Source organism: Aethalodelphis obliquidens, unplaced genomic scaffold (genome assembly GCF_003676395.1).
Source record: "Aethalodelphis obliquidens isolate GAN/ISIS:26980383/991018 unplaced genomic scaffold, ASM367639v1 scaffold17, whole genome shotgun sequence".
Lineage (NCBI taxonomy): Eukaryota > Metazoa > Chordata > Mammalia > Artiodactyla > Delphinidae > Aethalodelphis > Aethalodelphis obliquidens.
This window is the reverse complement of record NW_020837961.1, coordinates 28052863-28074513: the sequence shown is the minus strand read 5'-3', so window position 1 is coordinate 28074513 and position 21651 is coordinate 28052863. Positions and strand designations below refer to the sequence as shown.

General features: G+C 34.8%; 1 protein-coding gene across 1 annotated transcript in view; it reads left to right on the top strand.

Annotated features, from left to right (window-relative positions):
- The window catches only part of IQCM (IQ motif containing M), a 335271-nt gene that overhangs the window by 78396 nt on the left and 235224 nt on the right, over positions 1-21651 (top strand). The window contains exons 6-7 of the mRNA XM_027117094.1: positions 11231-11346; positions 19842-19850. Of these exons, the coding sequence (XP_026972895.1) occupies positions 11231-11346; positions 19842-19850 (125 nt within the window). The remainder of the gene's footprint in view (positions 1-11230; positions 11347-19841; positions 19851-21651) is intronic.

Below are 21651 nucleotides of genomic sequence, written 5' to 3'. Positions count from 1 at the left end.
TGGAAAGTCCTTGTTGTTAGCTCATTTCACTAACCTTGTTTGTTATATTTATGTATGATACTTACTGTAGCTTTATAGACTTGGGCTTTGTGAATCACTTTGTACTTACACAAACCTCTAATTTTATTTTCTACAGTTTTCTGCCTGCAATTGAGTCTTAAGTTTTCACTAATCATATATGGTCTATATATGACCATACATATGCAAGGTGACAATCTATCTCGATACTAGCTATGACTAGGAGAGTTGAATAGAGTGAAACATTTGGAATAAACATACAAACACAAGCAGGGCTAAAATGCTGTACTATGATTATCCTTTTGTTTCTGCCACCAGAGTCTTTTTTCTTCTGTTGAATGTATTGCTTTAATGAGCTTTCAGTAAAGATAATGAAACATTAATGAACTTCAATCTTCTTACCACCCAATCATCAAAGACAGAGGGAAATAACTAAAAATTAACAATCTTTCATAGGGGATTAGATTCTTATTTTCATTTTCTAATTCCATTCCAGAATTTCTAATTCTCATTCCAGAATTTGCACAATAATTCTAGCTCATGCATAAACTGCAAATATGAGGAAAACACGATTAGGATAGCTTTCCTCAAAATGTGAGTCAGTTACGAAGAATTTATGAACCTCGCACTCAGCCTATTAGGAACAAAAGAAAAGAATACAGACAAAAATTTGATCAAACCAGAAGCTATCAGTTTTAGCAGTTCGGCATATTTTTGTTTAGTCTTGTTTATGAATTTTTTGGTTCATAATTAAAAGCATATGAATTATGAATTTGTTGGTTGTTTATAAATTTTTTGGCTCATAATTAAAAGCATAAGGTATATGATATTTTTAATTTTCTATATAATGTAAAAAACTTCATAGGCAAAATTTTTGTTATTGAAAAATAACCCAATGTATGTATGTCTTGTAATTTTCTTAACGAATCTCCCATTACTGGACATTTATTTTATTTCCAATTTTATTATTGTATTGGGGATCCCAAAGACCACCCCCAGGCTTAATGATTTGCTAGGAGGACTCATGGGACTCAGTACATAGCCTTATCAACAGCTAAGTTTTATTATAGTGAAAGGATACAAAGCAAAATCAGCAAGGGAAAAGGCACATGGGATGAAGTCCAGAGGAAACCAGGAGCCAGCTTCCAAGAGTCCTCTTCCAGTGGAGTCACATGGATGCACTTAATTCCTCCAGCAATGAGTCATGACACGTGTAAAGGGTTGTAACTGGGGAAACTCGTTAAGAGATTCAGCACCCAAGGTTTTTACTGGGACATGGTTACATAGGCGCCCTCTGCTTAGCATGTACCAACATTCCAGATTTCCAGAAGGAAAGCAGGTGTTCTGCATAAACCATGTTTTTTGCACAGTTTAGGCATAGTGAGATACCCTTATCTTTTAGGGAAAGTTTACATCAGTGGGTAAGGAACTGTTTACCTGCCAAGTACTTAGATGCCAGCTGAGGATCAACCCTTGCAAGCATCTTCTTCTAAGAATAGCAGTCTCAAGTTTGTTACGCTAACTCTTTTTCTGCACAATTATTATGAATAATGCTGTAATAAGCATCTTTGTTAATAAATCTTTTGGCATATTCCAGATTATTTCCTTATGAAAGATTCCTAGAAATTGATATTACATCAAAAATATGAGCTTTAAAAGACTTCTCTTACTGATAAATTACTTTCCCAGAAGTCTTTTCAAATTTTCACTTTCACGAAGCATGTATGAGTGTGGGCACCAAAAACCTTGACTAAAATAGGTGAGATCCATATGGTCCAAACAGCAATTCATCATAAACCTGAAAGAATTAATTAAAAATAATTGAGTTTTATGAGAGGAAACAAAGACTAATCGTTGCTTCCATTTGTGGGGGGCAGGGACATTAAGAACGCTCCCATTAAATTATCACCCAAAATTCACTTTTCTCCTGGACCTCTGTCTCTTTTTGCCTAGAGATCTATGACGTCATTGTCATCTGTAAAACACACACCATCCAATTCATTTTAACATTCATTTGCTTTAAACAATTAGCACATATTCTGTACTAGGCATTGCAGTTGTGTGGAGGATAAAACAGTGCACTGGGCCTGCCTTTTCTCCTTGCTTTTGTTCATTTTGTTTTTACATAATTTTTGCTTATTTTTACCTAAAATTTTATGGCCTATTTTAAATGCTTTTCCTAAAACTGTAATTAGTTGTAATAAATTGCAGAAAACTTGGAAAATACAGAGCACTCACAAAAAATGACAGTCCATTGGTATTCCACCACCCAGAGATACTCACTGTTAAATTCTGGTGTATTTGCTAGAATCTATTTTCCAGGTGTAGTTTTTCCCTTAGTTAAACGACAGAGCTCCATAAGAACCCTCAGAGGGTGTTCCTATAATATAAAGAGGAACTTTGTGAAGGGCGATGCCATGACTCAGGTGATTCAGTTTGAACTTTTGAATGGAGAAAAGTCATTACTTAAGTTCTCTGAACCTGAAAATAGCCATTATATTGTTCTTTGTTATTCTTGTCTTATTTACTGAGTCTCTAGGTACATGTTCCAAGTGTTTAACCATTGTAAGTGCGTGACAGAACAACATTGGTTATTGGCTATAGAGCAAGATTCCATTTGAAAGAACATTTCATTTGAACTGTGAGTGAATTCAAGCGTATACCCTAGGAAACAAATTGTTTGGTTCCTGACAAAGTAGAATAGCAGAAAAGAAACTATGAGGTAAAGCCTGGAAGGACCAAGCTTTACATCAGAGCTACAGCATCCACGTACCACAAGTGATCCTACTAGAATTGCATGCTGGTACGGCAAGAACTGCTGGTACTCTTATAGCATGATTTCTAAATTCTTTTATCCTTGAATTTGATTCCCATCTTGGTCTTGAGGTAAGTGTTTGTTTATTTATTTACTTAAACAAAAACATATTTTTCTGAGCATATTTTCAGGGGACTGGTATATTTGAAAATGATTTGTTTCCTGGCCTTTATACATTGAGAACAATTTTGTTATGAAATTTCTGTTTCACACCTTTTCTTTTCCCTTGGTGGTATTCTGTTATTTATGGGTTCTTTTACTGTTTCACAGAAGAAATTTGGAAGGAACCTGAGTTTTGCTCCTTTGAGCTTTTTTCTTTCTAAATATATATGAAATTTTCTTTATTCTTATACTTTAAATGTTCTTTATTCCTTTAATTTTGCAGAGTGTACTTGTGTACAAATCCTTTTTAATTAACTTATCCTAAAACACAGTAAGCCCCAATACTCAGAAGATGCAAATCTTTTTTTCAGCTCAGGAAATTATTATTCAGTAGTGTATTTTTTCATTCCTGATTGTTCTGTTTTCAACTTTGGTAAACTGTATGATTCCTTTCATGGATATTTATCTTTTTTCCTCTTTAATCTGTAATCTTCTCTCTCATAATTTTCGTCTTTGGACACTTTTCTTCTGCACTCTAGGAGTGCTTGCCAAATCCAGTCATTTGGTATTCTGCACTGTCTTCTACTCCCCCACTAACACTGAAGTACATTTTTGGTTTCCTTGTATTTCTTGCCTTTTTAAAAACACTATTTCCATTTTCGTTTGCCTTAACAAATATTATTTTCTAAAGTCTTAGTTTATTTTTTCCTTGTTGCTTTTGACCTCTATTTTTTAGATTGAAATATAGTTGATTTACAATATTATATTATATCAGTTTCAATATTTTACTACATTTAAAGTTCTTGTAAAATATTGGCTATATTTTTTTGTGTTGTACAATATATCCTTGTAGCCTGTTTATTTTATGCATAGTAGTTTATACCTCTTACTCCCCTACCCCTATCCTCCCCCTCCCCACTTCCCTCTCCCCACTGGTAACCACTAGTTTACTGTCTATATCTGTGAGTCTGTTTCTGTTTTGTTATACTAATTCATTTGTTTTATTTTTTAGGTACCACATATAAGTGATAATTTGACATATTTGTCTTCCTCTGTCTGACTTATTTCACTAAGCATAATACCCTCTAGTTCCATCCACGTTGCTGCAAAGTGTCAGAATTTCATCCTTTTATATGGATGAGTAATATTCCATTGTATATATATACACCACATCTTCTTTATCCATTCATATGTTGATGGACACTTAGGTTGCTTCCGTATCCTGGCTATTGTAAATAATGCTGCTATGAATATTGGGATACATGTATCTTTTCAAATGAGTGTTTTCATTTTCTTCAGATATATTTTCTCACATGATATACAAAAATAAACTCAATGGATTAAAGACTTAAATGTAAGACTGGAAACCATAAAACTCCTAGAAGAAAACATAGGCAGACCACTCCTTGATATAAATCTTAGCAATATATTTTTTTGGGGGGGACACCTGTCTCCTAAGTCAAAGGAAACTAAAGGAATAAACAAATGGGACCTAATTAAACTTAAAAGCTTTTGCACAGCAAAGGAAACCATGGACAAATAAAAAAGACAACCTAATGAATGGGAGAAAATGTTTGCAGGTGATATGACTGATAAGGGGTTAATATCCAAAATATATAAACAGCTCATACAACTCAATATAAAAACAAACCCAAACAACCAGATTAAAAATGGACAGAGGACCTGAATAAACATTTTTCCAAAGAAGGTATACAGATGGCCAACAGGCCCATGAAAACATACTCAACATCGCTAATCATCAGAGACATGCGAATCAAAATCACAATGAGATATCATCTCACACCTGTTAGAATGACTATCATCAAAAAGTCTACAAATACCAATGTTGGTGAGGATGTTGAGAAAAGGGAACCCTTGTACACTGTTGGTGGAAATTGCTGCAGCCACTATGGAAACAGTATGGGGGTTCCTCTAAAAACTAGAAATAGAACTACCACATGACTGAGCAGTTCTACTCCTTGGTGTATATCCAATTGGTGTATAAAACACAAATTCGAAAAGATACATGCACCCCCATGTTTTGGCCTCTATTTTGAAGAGTTGGCTTGCTACAATATAGTGAGAATGCCAACACTTTTCTAAAATTTTCTTCTGAGTCTAGTAGAATATTTTACTAGATTTTCAGAATTGCAGACTGCATTAGTTTCCCATGGCTCCTCTAACAATTTACCAAAACTTGCTAGCTTAAACCAATACATATTTATTCTCTTATAGTTCTAGAGGCTAGAAATCCAAAATTAATGTCACTGGACTAAGTTGTCAAGAGTCTGGACTTAGAGTTTTGGGACTCTAGGGAAGAATCTGTTTCTTTGCCTTTTCTAGCTTCTGAAGGCTGCTTGCATTTCTTGGCTCATGACCTTTTTCTCTAATCACTCCAGTTTCTTGCTTCTGTCATCACATTTCCTTCTCCCCTTTTAGTCACATCTCCCCTTTGTAAGGACACTTGCATGTAGGGTCCGTCAGGATAATCCAGGATAATCTTCCCCTCTCAGGATTCTTAATTTAATCATACCTGCAAAGTCCCTCTTATCCTATGAGCTAACATTTACAGGTTCTAGGGATGAGGATGTGATATCTTTGGGGCCATTGTTCAGTCTACTGTAGGGAACTTTCCCCTTGTATCACAGTCACATGGGCTTCAAATTCAGAATGACTTGGGTTCACACAACCACTTAGCAATTGTCTGAACTTGGGCGAGTGACTTAATTAGTTTTCTTTGCTATTAAACTGGGATAAACTCAGCACCGACCTCATAGGGTTACTTTGCCAATTAGATCAAGTAATGTAAAGTGTTTAGCAAACTAGGTCCACACTAAATGTTAACTAGCATTGTCATGATTAATGTAGGCCCCAATGTGTTTACTCTGCCCTGAATAAGGAGAAACAGATCTATGCAAAGTGAGTGATTTCACAAATAGAGAACATGGTGGATTTTTCTCAGCTCCACTCCATGTTCACTTGGTTGTGTTGGTCACCTTTTCTTGTTCTATAGTTGAGGAGCAGGTGTCAATGCCCACTTCTCTGCACAATTCCTGGTAACTGCAGACATCTATCTATCTGAAATAGGTTGGCTCTGCCAAGGTGGGGCCTTTCCTATTCCACCCCTTCGTTCTTTATTAGTTTTAGCTGTTCAGCACATGAGAATTATAATCTCCATTATACATTGTTATCAAGACCTGCCTGTCCCACCCTCTGCACAGAGCTCTTTCCTTGAAATAGGACTGTATTAAATCCTACCACCAGGATTACTTCATTCCTAGTTGTTTTCTTGGAGCTGTAGTGTCCCAAGTGGATCGTGATAGATGGGGGTATGGGGAGGGAAATGGTTTTTCAATAGCAGCACCCACATTTTATTTTATTTTTAAAAATTTTTTGAATTAATTTTTATTGGAGTATAGTTGCTTTACAATGTTGTGTTAGTTTCTACTGTACAGCAAAATGAATCAGTTATACATATACATATATCCCCTCTTTTTTTGGATTTCCTTCCCATTTAGCTCACCACAGTGCATTAAGTAGAGTTCCCTGTGCTATACAGTATGTTTTCATTAGTTATCTATTTTATACATAGTATTAATCGTGTATATGTGTCAATCCCAATCTCCCAATTCCCCCCACCACCCGCCTTCCCCCTTGGTATCCATACATTTGTTCTCTACATCTGTGTCTCTATTTCTGCTTTGCAAATAAGATCATCTACACCATTTTTCTAGATTCCACATATATGCGTTAATATACAATATTTGTTTTTCTCTTTCTGACTTACTTCAGTCTGTATGAGGGTCTCTAGGTCCATCCACGTCTCTACAAATGACCCAATTTCATTCCTTTTCATGGCTGAATAATAATCCATTGTTTATATGTACCACGTCTTCTTTATCCATTCCTCTGTTGATGGACATTTAGTTTGCTTCCATGTCCTGGCTATTGTAGATAGTGAGCAGCACCCACATTTTAGAGAAATGGTGTTTGTTCTGTTTGGTTTTTTTCTTAGGTGGTATTAAGCTTCTTTCTAATGGCTTTCAGATGGGCTAGGGGTTTATTATTATGTAAAGATCACTGATTGCTTTCCTCAGTTCACTTACATCATCCTAATTAATGAAAATTTTTTCTCAACTGCAGATAGGTGAATGCTTAAATTTAATGTTTTTGTGACCTTGACATTTTCGTCTTTTTAGGATTGTTATAGTATTTTCTTGAGGCTATAAAAAGGGCTGCCTCACAGTCGAAGGTAACAAGCCATATTGAACCAGAAATCATGATTCTTTTTGAACATTTTTTATTTACTGTGAGCTTGGAAGTATCTGCCAAACTTGTTCAAATACTTGGCAATTCAGAAAGATATTATGCAACAGTGATGCTACTGTTCTATTATGTTATATCCTAATCATGATGAAGTTCTCATATATTTTTCTAACTCACGTTAAGCTTATCCTGCATCTTAGTATTGCCTCTGTATCTACAAACAACTGTTTCCATTTGATAGCCAAAAAAAAAAAAAAAGACTAAAGCTATGTTTTATTTGCTGTCTCTCAGCACACATATAAAAATGTTAAGTAGAACCTAGTACAAAAGGAGTTACTCATATTTCTTAGATGTTTTGTAACATATGATTTGGGAGCCATGAATACTAACTGGTATTCAGTAGATATAAATAAGTTAGTTTGTTGGATCATTATTTTTATTGAATCCTTTTGGAAGCGGTTCACTATAACCAAAAGAAGGTAGATAGTTTAAGTAACTTTAGAATACATATTGTTCATTTTTGACTATAAATTAACAATATGAATTGATTTAAATGGACATTTCAGTCATTGATTCTAAAATCTGAACTAATACAAGAGATGGAATTCAGCTGCCCAAGCAAGCTTCTGGGGTTTGATTATTCAACTGATTAAGATGCTATTTGTCAACTCTAGTTTACCACCCCTTTTAATTATATAGATAATCAAACTAAGAACTGCTAATTCTGTCTCCTATTAATTGATTGTAATTACCTACAGATTAAAACTGCATGTGCAATTAACTCAAAGAATTAATTGATAGAAGGGAATTGATAAAAGGGAAACAGAACGAGCTTGGCATAAAAGAGGCTCTAGGGACAACAGGCCTGCTGAAACCAGTGGTGTCTTGGGCTCTGTCAAGTCCTCATAAAGATACACCGCACTTGCCTCTGGACGTCTCTGGCTCTATCAGAGGCAGTTGCATAGATTATTTCCTATGAACGTTTGGTTTCTTTGTTGACTGAAACAATATATTTGAAAGGTTTAAAATCCTATTGTCTTTGGGTTTTGTGCTGATATTCAGACAATTTGGACAAATCTATCAATTTGCAATATGGAGGAAATGCTTGTCACTACAAAGATCACAGAAAAGTGGTGAATGTTTTACCTAGTTAGAGATCCTTCCTTCCTCCCTCCTTTCCCTTGTTCCTTTCCTCATTTTCTTGGCAATATCACCAGATACAATCTTACCAGTTTTCTGTGACTCATCTAAATAATTTGTTTCTAAAGTAATTATGCTTATTAGATTTTGAAAATCCCTCTCATCTGTGTAAATAATTGGCTCATTGTTAACTGCATAAATTTGAATGAAAATGGGAAATAAAAAGCCACCCCCAACTCATATGTATTTAAAAACGATTACCATTATAAACATCAAGATAAATATCAAGAGAGGGAAGATGGTCTGGTGAAAAAAATATTTGGTCCTGAAAAAAAAGAATTTTAAAAATCCCTTTTTAAAGACTCTTCCATTTTTTCAGATGTTTATATCAGTTGTATTACATGGGGCCTTTCACTCTCAGCAGTTTCCTGAGTGGCCTTTCACCCAATACCAAGTCAGTGCAGTAGCATATACTAAACATATGCTTGGGGCACAGCACTGTATTCAATATTATGGAGAATACAAAGCAAGTTAAAGACTCTCAAGTCTAGATAGGGAGATGAGATCTGAAGAAGACAACAAAATAACATGAACTAGGGGTATAATAAAGTTTTTCAAAGAGTCTAAATAAGTATTGAGGAAACACAAGGACACAAAGACATCAGTATGGATATTTAACAATTTTTTTAATGTTCAGAGTTAGCTAATAACTCCTTGTTAATCTGATGGGATATTTTGGTTTCTTTCCAAATTTTGCTATTGTATTTTCCCCAGATTTGTTTAATCTCAGAGTATTTTATTTTGTCCTGCTGGCTGGTAAACTGGGAGTTCTAACAAGATTTCTTATTTTTTCACCTATCAATATACAGCCTACTCTTGCTTGCCCCCCACCCCACACCCTTAGATTTCAGAATCTTAATTTCTCTTTGGCATTATCTGTGAAGCTTGTTGGCTCTGTGAAGGGTTTGTGAAGATTTAGTCTGATGTATGACTTTGGTCTTCTTCAAACTATCAGCTTATAACTTTCGACTGACTTTGTGGAATAAATTGGAATTTGTTGCATGTCACCTTCTGTGCTTAGCTTCTGAGGAGGAGTCATTAGTATAGATCAGTGTGTGAATGATTACCTTGAGGATTTTAGTGGAGGCTTTACTGCTTCCTGAAGTGGAAAAGTTATAGCTATATTTTCTAGTGTGATACCTGTATACTGGAGAAAATAATGTATGGCCTTCTTGATTATATGAGTCTGTTTTGTGGGTAAACAAGATAAAATATTTGAAATGCTCTGGAATCTCTTGGAAAATAAGTCATATAGCATTTAGTTTCATTTGAGGTTGGGCTCTTCAGTGATCAGGAAGATTCCCTTTTGCCTGTGAGATTTAACCTTGTGAGGCTAATTCTAGTTCACCAGTGTTTACATAGTAACTTTAATCACATTGCTAATGAACCAGAATCACAGAGCAATTCCAAGTAAGATATTGTCCTTGCCCTGGAGGAGTTTATACATTTAAAAAGGAGATTGGAAAGAGATGCTCTGTTATCTAAAATAGTGAGAACATTTATTGTAGAAGTTCATTGAAGGAAGTGGGCGAAATAGGGATAGTGCTAGTAAATTGAGAAATGCTTCAAATTAGTCAAAAAAGCTTCATAAGAAATGTGGGGTATACACATCTCTAACACTCTTATGCTATCCTTTTATATCCCCCTGGGTTTATGAAAGTCCCCAGTAAAGGATGACATGTATGGCCTTTCCTTTGCTATCCTCTTCTCAGATACTAATCTTTTCAGATTCTCTATGATCTACCCATTATTGGCATTCGCTTCCATTAAAGATATTCATTTCTTCATATTGGGTTGTGATTGAGATACATAATTTGTTATGGTGCCTCTCCTAGAGATTTTTCCTTTTTGATAGAGGGCAGAGACTGACTGAAATTGAGGAAATATATGTAAAATTAAGATGGGGTAGGATATGTGTGTGTATATTGATTAGAATGTCTCTGAGATAATATCACATTTTTATTATTTTATGTTACTACTCTACCTCCCTATATATAGGACACTTAACTTATGGTCCTATAAATAAATTGAAGCAATGAAATGAGAGAATACATTCCTTCTGATTTTTCTCTAAATTTATATGAAATTAACTGGTCCGTGGAGGACTCTATTAAATTAAAAATTTCAGGAAAGAAGATATGTATATGAATGAGTATTAGAAAGAAAATTGGAAATGTAAAAATAGATTGATTCATTTGGATGGCAGGATTAAATTGTATTTCTGAGAAATAAGTGGACAAATAAATCTGAAATCTCCTCTTCATTAAAAAATTTTGTGCAGAAATCCCACATAACTACCATGAGACAGAAGAAATATGTGGGCATGTACTGGCTAACCTTTTGCTCTTCCAACCTATTTACCTTAAATACTTTCAATAATTTTATTTACTTCACAATATCAAAACTAGCACCTTGATAATAATTTTGAATTCTCTTTTAAAGTGCTTATGTAACAGGGAGAGGAGGTTTTCTTTTGTTTTCATAAGCGCTATTCACAAATCTGATTTTGCTTTAAGCCTCCCTTAAAAAAGAAGTCAGTGTTCTTGAAGAGAAGAATCAAAAGAATGAACTTATTAGTTTTCTGATGGGCACACTGTATGTAATAAAAACACGAGAGCTTTACTGTGTGAGGAAGCCCATTAACTGAAGCCTCTATGCAGTACTATCACTTCCTCATCTTGTTATGGTAGATGAAAAGATGTGATTTTAATACAGAATAGTGGGGCCATAAAGATGATTTACGTTCCTCTTTGTAACACTAAGCAGTATGATCAGTGTGTACTTTTCCTGGATAAATATTCTTTTAACCTGCATTGATATTTCCAACAGACAGAGCGTTCTATGATTGGAGAGGAGTAGTGTCTAAAAGGTTTTCCTGTTTGACTCATGACTCCAGTTGGCCTAGTTTCTCTGGATCATCATCAGTATTTCAGGATTATTGTAGTGTAAGTATTTGTAAAACCGGACATAGAGTTGCATTACCATTTTTCTAGCAAATGATTGAATTCATTTTGATATAACATGTAAGATGTTACTATGGGCATATTTCATTCCTAAAATGATTCCCCATTGAAATTCATCTTTTTTCTGAAGCAGTGCTTTTGTTCTGTTGTCTTATTTTGTGTAAATCTTGCTGATCACCTTAACTCCTAAATATGTATATTAGTTTTTGTTTGAAGAGTGGTAATAGCCAAAGTGATCATCACAGTGGTTTGCCCTAAATGTGATAGCGACTATTTTTGTAATGGTACCTAGACTATCAAGAAAATACAGTGGAAACCAGTGGAGAATAAAGATGTTTGTTAGGAGTGTGGCACTAAGAGGACTTAACAATCCAAGGACAATGTCACGACCACATACTAATGGTTTTGTGAGTGAGGGCTCTCCAAACTGGGGCGTGAGAATCTATGACTTGAAGATGGAATCAGGACTTCACATTAAGTTCACCTGCTCATCAGGGCAAGTTCTGAGATGTCTCTATGTAAATACAGTAAGTCCCCTACATATGAACCTCCGAGTTGCGAACTTTCAAAGATGCAAATGTGTGTTCACATGTCCAATCACGTAAGTTAGTTCACGTGTCTGGCATACATTGTTACATGCGTGCGTCCTGTACGAGTGGTTGTGCTTTTGTGTATTTTATTGTGTAGTACTGTGTAGAGTACAGTAGTACAGTATGTTTATTTCAATCCCAGGATGTCCAGAAGCAAGCGTAAAAGCAGCAGTATGTATTGTACTGTTCTTTTCAAGGTACTGTACTATAAGATTAAAAATGTTTTCTTTATTTTTTGTGTTTTTTATGTATTATTTGTGTGAAAAGTACTATTACAGTACAGTAGTATATAGTTAACTGTGTTAGTTGGGTACCTAGGCTGACTTTGTTGGACTTACGAACAAATTGGACTTAACGAACGTGCTCTCGGAACGGAACTTGTTCATGTGTAGGTGACTTACTGTAGTAGAAGCAACTCATGTGATTCTGAAATCTTTAGCAATGATTTCTTAAAAGAGTGCAAAATGCCATTTTATAATATTTGTGTCTCACGGTGTCTGTATAGATGTCTGGAATTTTTACATCTCCTATGTGTTCTGCTCTGTATGTGAATGTGTCTGTCTCATTTTCCTTTTCTTTCCTCTTTTTATATCATGAATTATTTTTCCTTTCGACTTGTGATTTGTATTAGTATTCTTGGGCTGCCATAACACAATACCACAGACTGGGTGGCTTAAACAACAGAGATTTATTTCTCAAAGTCCTGAAGACTGGAAGTCCAAAATCAAGGTGCCAGTACGGCTGTTTTCTCCTGGGGCCTCTCTCTCCTTGGCTAGCAGAAAGCTGCCTCCTTTCTGTGTCCTCACATGGCCTTTCCAGTGTGTGTTTCTAGTGTCTCCCTCTCTTCTTATAAGGATGCTGGTCATATTGGATTAGTGCCCTTACCCATATGACCTCATTTAACCTAATTACCTCTCTAAGGGTCGCATCTCCAAATACAGTTACACTGGGGCTTAAGGAGTCATATGAATTGTGGGGAGACACAGTTCAGTCCATACACCATTAGAGATCTGATAACAATTATTTTTCTTATCTACTGGATAGTTCGTTATCTAGTATTTTTAAAAATCTTGAGTTTTTATATTTTTTCTGTAAACCAAAACTTTTGAATCACATCATATTTAACTTCTGCTGCTAAATTCTTTGTGAGTAAATATACTAAAACTAAATCATTGCATCCCTGTTTTAGATAAGGGTATTATACAAACATTATTAAGGAAAATTATATGAATTTAGATGAGGAAATTATATGAATATTGTTTAGTGAAATTCAAAGTCTTCGTAATCTACTATTTTCAGAACATAGTAATTAATTACAGAATAGACAGTTACCTCCAGCTAATTGGATGTCTATTGCTAATTCATACATGTCCTTAGCAAAAGTAACACCCATAAAAGGCTGTTTTCATTTTCATTTTCCAGTAAAGGTGAATAAATGAACTTCTGCTTACCCTGTTTTACACTAATCATTTAGAGATTGCTCCTAGCTGTGTGAAGAAGTACATTTAAACATATTTCTTTGGGGAATAAGTTGGGCAAGAGTAGACATGACTGTGGAGAGCTCCAGATGCAAGACTGGGGAATTGCCCACAGGGGAATTAGGAGTACAAAGAGCTACTAACCATGGCTTTGGCATAATAGATGGTGCTTTGGGTATGTGTACCTGTCTAAAGAAATTTGGGGTGGACTAGAGTGGAGACTGGGTGAGCATTAATAGGCCTTTTGCCTCAGTCCAGTTAGAGGTTTATCTTACTCTTGTAAACCCACTATGTTGGGGGCGGGGTGTGAATGGGTAAGAGGGGATAAGATTCAAACCTTCAGATTTCTTTCCTGCAGCTCACTGCATCTTTAATTTTCACCATTGAAAGTCTAATTTATTTATTTATTTATTAAGGATTCCCCTTTCATTTATCCTTTAAAATAATAACAGTACTAGAAGGGATCAAATATCAAGTTCTAAGTTCATCTTTTCTGCCATTTTTTTTATTGTGGTAAAATACACATAACATAAAATTTAACATTTTAGGTGTACAGTTTGGTGGCGTTAAGTACACCCACATTGCTGTGTAACTATTACCACCATCTGTCTCCAGAACCTTTTTATCTTTCCAAACTAAAACTCTGTACCCAGTAAACACTAATTCCTTGTTCTTCCTTCCCCACCATCCTCTGGCAACAAGTATTTTACTTTTTCTTTTGGGGCTGGCTCATCTCACTTATAATGTCTTCAAGGTTCATCCATGCTGTAGCATGTGTCAAAATTTCCTTCTTTTTTAAAAAGGCTGAATAATATTCTGTCGAATATATATGCCATATTTTGTTTATCCATTCATCTGTTGGCGGACACTTGGATTACTTCCACAATTTGGATATTGTGAATAATGCCACTATGAACAAGGGTGTAGAACTATTGTTTGAACCCTTTCTTTTTCTTTTTTTGGATATATACCCAGAAGTGGAATTGCTGGACCATATTGTATTCCTATATTTAATATTTTGAGGAATCATCATATTATTCTGCAGAGTGGTTGCACCATTTTACATTCCCTCTAGCAATGCACAAGTGCTCCAATTTCTCCACATTTTCATCAGCACTTATTATATTTCTGTTTTCTTAATAGCCATCTTAATGGGTGTGAAGTGTTAAGTAATCTTGATGTGAGTTTGTTCAATCAGGTCCAGAAGACAAAAGTAACTAGGAAAGTTGAGAATGTAGAAAGAAGTTTGCATTGTTAAAAGAGGAAAGAAGACAGGGTGCAGAAAACCCTGTATTTGATTTTGTAGGAGGAGAGAAAAATATAACATATTTTGCTTTCAAAACACTCTCGATAGCTTAGCTAATCATCAAAATTTTAATTTGCTCAAATAAGAAAGTCACTGTGGATATGCTTTCTTTAGGCTATAAGAAAATATCCCTTCTAAGCCAGAGCTTCTGTTTTCTTTTTGAAGTATTTTGAATCGTATATGTTTTTAGTTCTAATTAAATAATACAATAATGTTATATGTCTTTAGTTTTAATGTTTCATTTCTGCAACTGCCGACTTATCATATTAGAATTGTATTCGAATTCCCAGTTATTTTAAACAGTGACATATAGCCCCCTAAAACTTCTTTACATGAAGTTAAAGAAACTGCATTCCTAAGAAAAAGTTACTAATTCTACTTTTTATGATCTCTGAAGTCCTGAGACATTTGTAGCCTTAATTATCTTGAAAGATAATATTTATCCAAAGTAAGTGAGCACCTGTGAATATGATCCCTTGCATAATATAAAAATATAGTATTACATTTCAATAATATAGGAAACACCACCCATCTCCAACTTCGTTGTTGCAATTTCATTTCATAACTCTTCTTTACAAGGTTTTCTAACTTTATGATAATGTATGAAGCACTCTGGAAAACCACAACCTGAAGGACTGTAGGTATGAAAAACAACTCTGGTATTTATCAAAATTCTGAGGTGCAAAATTTAGTATCAATAGTGCTCTTAAAAAAGCTAGGATGAAAGCAAATATTGACAGAACTTTGTATAAGAAGTTAATTTCTATCTAATATTTATGAACATATAGAGTAAAAACTTTTATTCATTAGTCATCAGTAAGGCAAAACTCTCCTCTGTGAGTGGCTAACTCACAACTCTGTTGCAGTGGCTCTGGGATCAGAATGTTCCCTGACGGGAACTCTGCCATTTGGTGACCCCTAGAATGAGGATGAGATGACAAGCAAGGGACTGCCCAAGCATGCATGCTTGCATACTTATTGTGGTGGTGACAGGGTTCAGGGATGGAGGATCAGAGGGGAAAGAACAGTTGTGGTTGTCTGAATGGGAGGGCAGAGTGCATTTCAGGAAGTGAAAGAAGTTGAGTGTGGCAAAAGTATAGCATTCAAGAGGGCAAGTGGCAAGAAATGAAATAAAATTTAAGCAAGTTCCATCGTCATGAAGTGCCTTCCTTGTAGGAAGACATTTGATCCCTTTATTTTCTTAATCTTGGATGGAATTTGCCTAGCCTTGACACTAGGAAGTAGAGATTACAAGGAAATAGAACTTGGTTTAATACCTAGTTGCATTATACATTGTTTCGTGTTTCAAAGAATGCACTGTGAGTCCTCTGGGCATTTGGATCTCCCTCCTTTCAAGGAGAACAAGTCCTATATGAGAGAAGAAACCAAGAGTCACTTGTCCTGTTTTTAAACATACTTATAGATTCAGCTCATAAACAAAACAAAAAATTATTAGTTTTGCAGAAACATATTTTTAGAAATGAAAAAAGAAATTCCATATATAACATTATGCTTCACATTAGCTTAATTTTGACCATGAAATGGGTAGACTAGATTTTAATGAAATTTCTTATCACTCTTCTCTGGAGAATTTTCTTGAGCCATTTTGGGAAAAGAAAACTGTAAGAATCTAGGGGGATATTCTTCTCTTAACTTGGAAATTTAGATATTTTTGTGTGATTCTTTACCAAATTATGCTGTCAGAAGACTGTGGGCATTCACTTGATTTTAGTACATAATAAAAAATAGTAAATTAACTTATAATATGTAAAATATCTTTGCTCATTTTTTTCTCCTCCATCACATTTTCTTCTCTCTGCTCTTTTCCTTCCCTCCACACATTTGAGAGGTATTGTAATCATTTTCATACTCATGATTTTCTCCTCTTGTGGGTTGCATTTGATAAAAAATGTCATCTGATTTGATTTTCTGATATTTCGAAGAATTAACACAAATCATTATGACTATTAAATTTAAAATTTCTATTTATTCAAATGATTTCCTAAATTTTAAAAAATCATTTTGGGTATCAATGAAATTACATTTTGAAAATTCTGTTCTTACAGAATTAGGCTTGGGTTTAATTTAAGCCTTGAGTTAACTACGTGACTATGATTTTTTGACATACTGAAGAGCATTCCAACAGTTTACTCTTATCTGATCTTTTAATTTGTTTGTTTTGGTACTATTACAAGCAGTGATGTCTAATGCTGTACATTATCTTCAAACTTCACATTTTAATTTTGAAATGCATATGTATTTTCCTATGAAATATAAAATTTTGAATCTTTGTGAAAGAATGATATATTTATTTTGATATATACATATAGGTAAAACTATTATTTTTTTAACGTATATAGTTGCAGTTAAAACCCCGCATTTTAATAGTTATATTGCCTTGTAGCAATATTATCTGAGCCTGACATTTTTATATATTTTATATGGGCCTAGGTATTTTATAATCATCATTTATTTTATTTTTATTAAATCTTTCCTTCTAGATAAAAATTTCTACTGTTGCCTTAATTAAAGTACTTTTTGGGAAAATAAAGAGGTACTCCATTGCAGAATTCCTTTAGCAATAAATAGGTTAAGATGTATAGACCAACAACAAATTGGTCAAGACATATATATTTAAAACTATTCTCACAAAGTTTTAAAAGAAAGCACTCTTGGTGATTGCAAGATTTGGATTGTAATGTTACTTAGGCTTACCAATGTACCATCATTTAAACAGCTCACAATACCGTTTACACTAAATGATATTCAAAAGTGGAAGGTTAGGTAAATAAACAGGATAATTTTAAATTTGTATTTTTGGATCAATATATTTTTATAGAGAAAAATCTTGATCTATACTTCTCTTTTCTTTTATCATAAAAGACCACTGGATTTTTAGTTTCGTAAGTAACTTCACAATCTTTCTTTACTGTAGAAGCCAAAAGATTCAATCAAATTCTGTCAATCATGTTGCCCCTTTATTCTGAGATGTCCTCGTGTGGGAAAGGTATTTGAGGGACACTAGGCCCATGGGCATTAGTAACAGTGCTCGTCGTAGTTCTAGTTTTATAATAACCTCCAGTCAACATGCACATTCTTTCTGAGATAAGCTGGAGTGTGATTGTTACCAAAACCTGGATGAAAGAATGAAAAGCTGGATGCAAAGAACATTGGAGCAGATATTAGGTTAAGGGAGTGAACAGACTGTGCCTACCCTGGGGAATCCCCCCACCCCCACCCTTCTGGGAAGCTAGGTACGCTTGTTCTCTAGGAAAGGGAACATTAACTAAATTTCTTAAAAAGTAATGAAAGAGAACAAACTGTAAAAAGGCAGCCAAAAAAGGCAAACATCTGTTACTGAACATGTCTCACTTGACTTCCTTTTAATGTTCTTAGGAATAAATTTATGAACTAGGAAAGGTTCAGCACTAATTAGATTGTTTTCATCAAACAAAATGCACCAGACATGGATGTTGAATATGAATGAAAACTTCAGTAGTAATAATAAGTAGGCATAGAAAGTGCCAGGAGACATAGAAAGTGCCAGGAGACATAAACATCCTGGGTTATGGCCACAGGCTTTGGATAATGCTATGGCTGTTAATATTGCATTGACTTAGATTTGTTGTGATATGCTTTTTTAAATGATCAGAGAAATATGTCTGAAAAGTCAAGTGTATTCATTAAACAGTAGATGGATTAGGTGCAAAATTTTCTCTTCAATTATACTCATTTAGGCTAATGAGATGTTAGAATGAATTGGAATAACTAATACAGAGGTACTCAAAGGCAAAGTTTTTTAGTAAGAGCAGCAGCAGTGGTGATAGTTGTAGCTTGTCGTAGGTGTGGAGATCCATGCTTTATTCAGAACTCTTGGGACCAGCCATATTTGGGAATCAGAAAATTTCAAACTTTAGAGAGGTAAAAAGAAAAGTAGATCTGTAATCAAACCTGTAATCAAAGCATGGTAATATTTTGTAGTAAATCATATGAATATTCTCATTAAGTGGGAGATAGAGGCTACTATATAGGTCATTTGTTTGTTGGTTCTGGTTAGGTTTTGACACCAAAGGTTAGGTGAGTTAAATTCTCCCCTCCATATGTGTTATGAAAAATTTGTTGGTTTTCAAAGCTTTCTGGATTTCTGAGTTATAAATAAGGAATCATAGGCTTATAGTAGTAATAGTGATAGCAAAAGTAATAGTAGTGGTGGTCATAGTAGATAAAGGTGATGGGGAAATAAGGAGATAAGGACACACACACACACACACACATACACACACACACACACACACACACACACACACACACACACACACTGTGAAAATAAAGGGAACCTCATTTAAAATGGAGCCATGCAGCCTGAGGGGGAACTCTCACGTGTATACCACTCTTTGCACTTGCATAACCAGCAGGAAGAAGGAAGGTAAGAATTGTTTTGACAAGGGAAGACATTAATCACAGGGGAATTTTATCTCCTGCTTTTCAGAAAAAGAAGGAAGGTCCCCCACAACCTCAAGCTCTTGCTCTTCTCCAATGAACTTTTGTTCAAAACAGCCCTTCTTTATTTCCTCCTAACACCTACTCAAAAGCCAGACCCCTCTCCTTTATTTTTCAGACTTGCCTGTGATTCACCATAGCTTGTCTGTCCCAAATTGCAATTCTCTGCTATTCCCGAATAAACCCATTTTGTGGGTAAAATAACTGGCTATTTTATTTTTAAGGTTGAAAACATACACACACACATTATTAGTTCTATAAGGAAAATACCATGATCGTATATTCATTGTTATTGATACTTGATGCAAGACACGTCCTGGAATTAACTGCAGAATGTCCATGTTTATGTGATTCCCAATAGCAGAATCAGGCAGATGTGATTATATATCTCTGATAGATGCTACTCCCTGTGATTGTTCTTCCCCGAACCCCACCTAAAGGAACACCACTACTTTTATTTTTTCAGAGTGCATCATGAATCTCTTTACTGGTTTATTACTGGCCTTCCTCACTAAATGTAGGTTCCATAAGGCTGAGGACATTTTAGATCACCAGTGCAACCCCAGTGCCTAGAATGGTTTCTGTCATAAACTAGAGGTTTAGAAAATATTTGTTGAATAAATGAATAATAGGCTATTTGACATTTCCCCAAGTGGAACACATAAGAGACCCAAGGTTCCAAAGCAGTGAAAAACACAACCATGATAATATTATTAAGAAGAGGAAAAAGAAAAAAAGATGATTTAAGGATGTTGCATTAATTTTTTTTTTTTTTTTCTGTATTGACTGAAAGAGTTGTACGATCCTTAATTCTTTGCCCTGAAATGGACTTTTTGGCCCATTCCTCTTCTCTGGAATCCGTGGCCATTCTTATTTTGTCACGCAGTTCTCCTGTTGGGTTCTTTTTTTCTTTTTTCTAACCTCCTCCAACAGTCTCATTAGAAGATCCCTTTGAGTCTGCAGACAGGATGGGTTTCATTGGCTGTCTGGAGAGGACCAAACAAATCCATCCCAAGGGCACAAACTCAAAACTCTGAGTTGTAGGAGATCTGGTGATGAAGACTAGGTTGCAGATGGTGAGATCTGGTTGGTAGTAATCAGGAGGCCACACACACTCCCATTCAGTTGTTGTGTTAGGAGAGTATCAGAGGACGATGATCCTCTCAGCCACACAAGGCTGCTTCAGGGTTCTGTCTGCAGTGATTGATTCCTAATCTGACTCCAGTTGTATCCTTGAACCAGACACATAGGACAACTTTTAAACTCAAATTATTTTAGGTCTTTGTGTTCTTCCTTCTCTGTTCTCCCTATACTGTTACCACATAATTATGACCATCCTATAAAGCCTTTAACATCTGCTTTTTACCACGTGTTAAAATAATTTTTATAAATATGCTCGTAATACCTATATTTTGAAGGAAACACAGATGAGCCAAAAATGAGAAAATCAACCATACTTACTATAGCAACAATGCTTTATAACCTTATTTTTTTCACTCAAAAATATATTCTGAGCATCTTTTCTTATTAACATATTTTCTTTAATATTAAATAACTCATTTTTGGTTATCTTGGCAACTGACAATGCTTTAATGGAATGCAGTGCATTATATTTGTAATTAAATCTTGGTGCATATTCTAAATTTCCTTAGGATAAATTCCTTGTAGTGGAGTTGCTGGTATGCTTGCCCTTTTTGCTTTGTTTTTTATTATATACTGTTAATTTTTCCTCCAAAGAAGTGTTGCTTTTAGATTTTCACATAGATTTCCACTGCTTCTTATTCCTCAAAAACAAAAGTACACAAAGAAAAAGCAAACCAATAACCAACTAAAATTAGATAATTCTCTGCAGGTTTAGTTAGGCCCTCCCGACTCCATGGGTCAATTGCATTGTTATCATCCAGGAACTTGTTAAAAATTTAGCTTTCAGGACCCACCCCAAATGTATTGAATCAGAATCTGTACTTGAATAAGATCAGTAGTGATTTATAAGCATATAACAGAAACACTGTTTTAGACAATTCCCCATAATATTTTGCCTTTTAAGTGAGCTTTTGATAAGTAGTGACAGTCTATACAATGTAATTGTTTTCCTGACAAATACCTGAAGTACAGATACTCTATGCTGAATTTAGTCATGTGGTGGGATAGGAATGTGGTTTATTGTGAACGTTGACGAGTGAGATTATAACTGATCAAAGATATCAGAAACACATTTTCAAGTAATGAAATAGAACTACAGTGAATGTCAAAATTGGCCTGGGAAAATATGCCAGCTATTTTGATAGTACAGCTTTCACCCAAATAAAATAATCTGGACAATTTCAATAAGCTGATATATCATCCAAGTATATCCTGAGTCTCTAGGAATTAGATTTTAGTGATTTATAAGAGCATAAAGTTTGATAAGCAC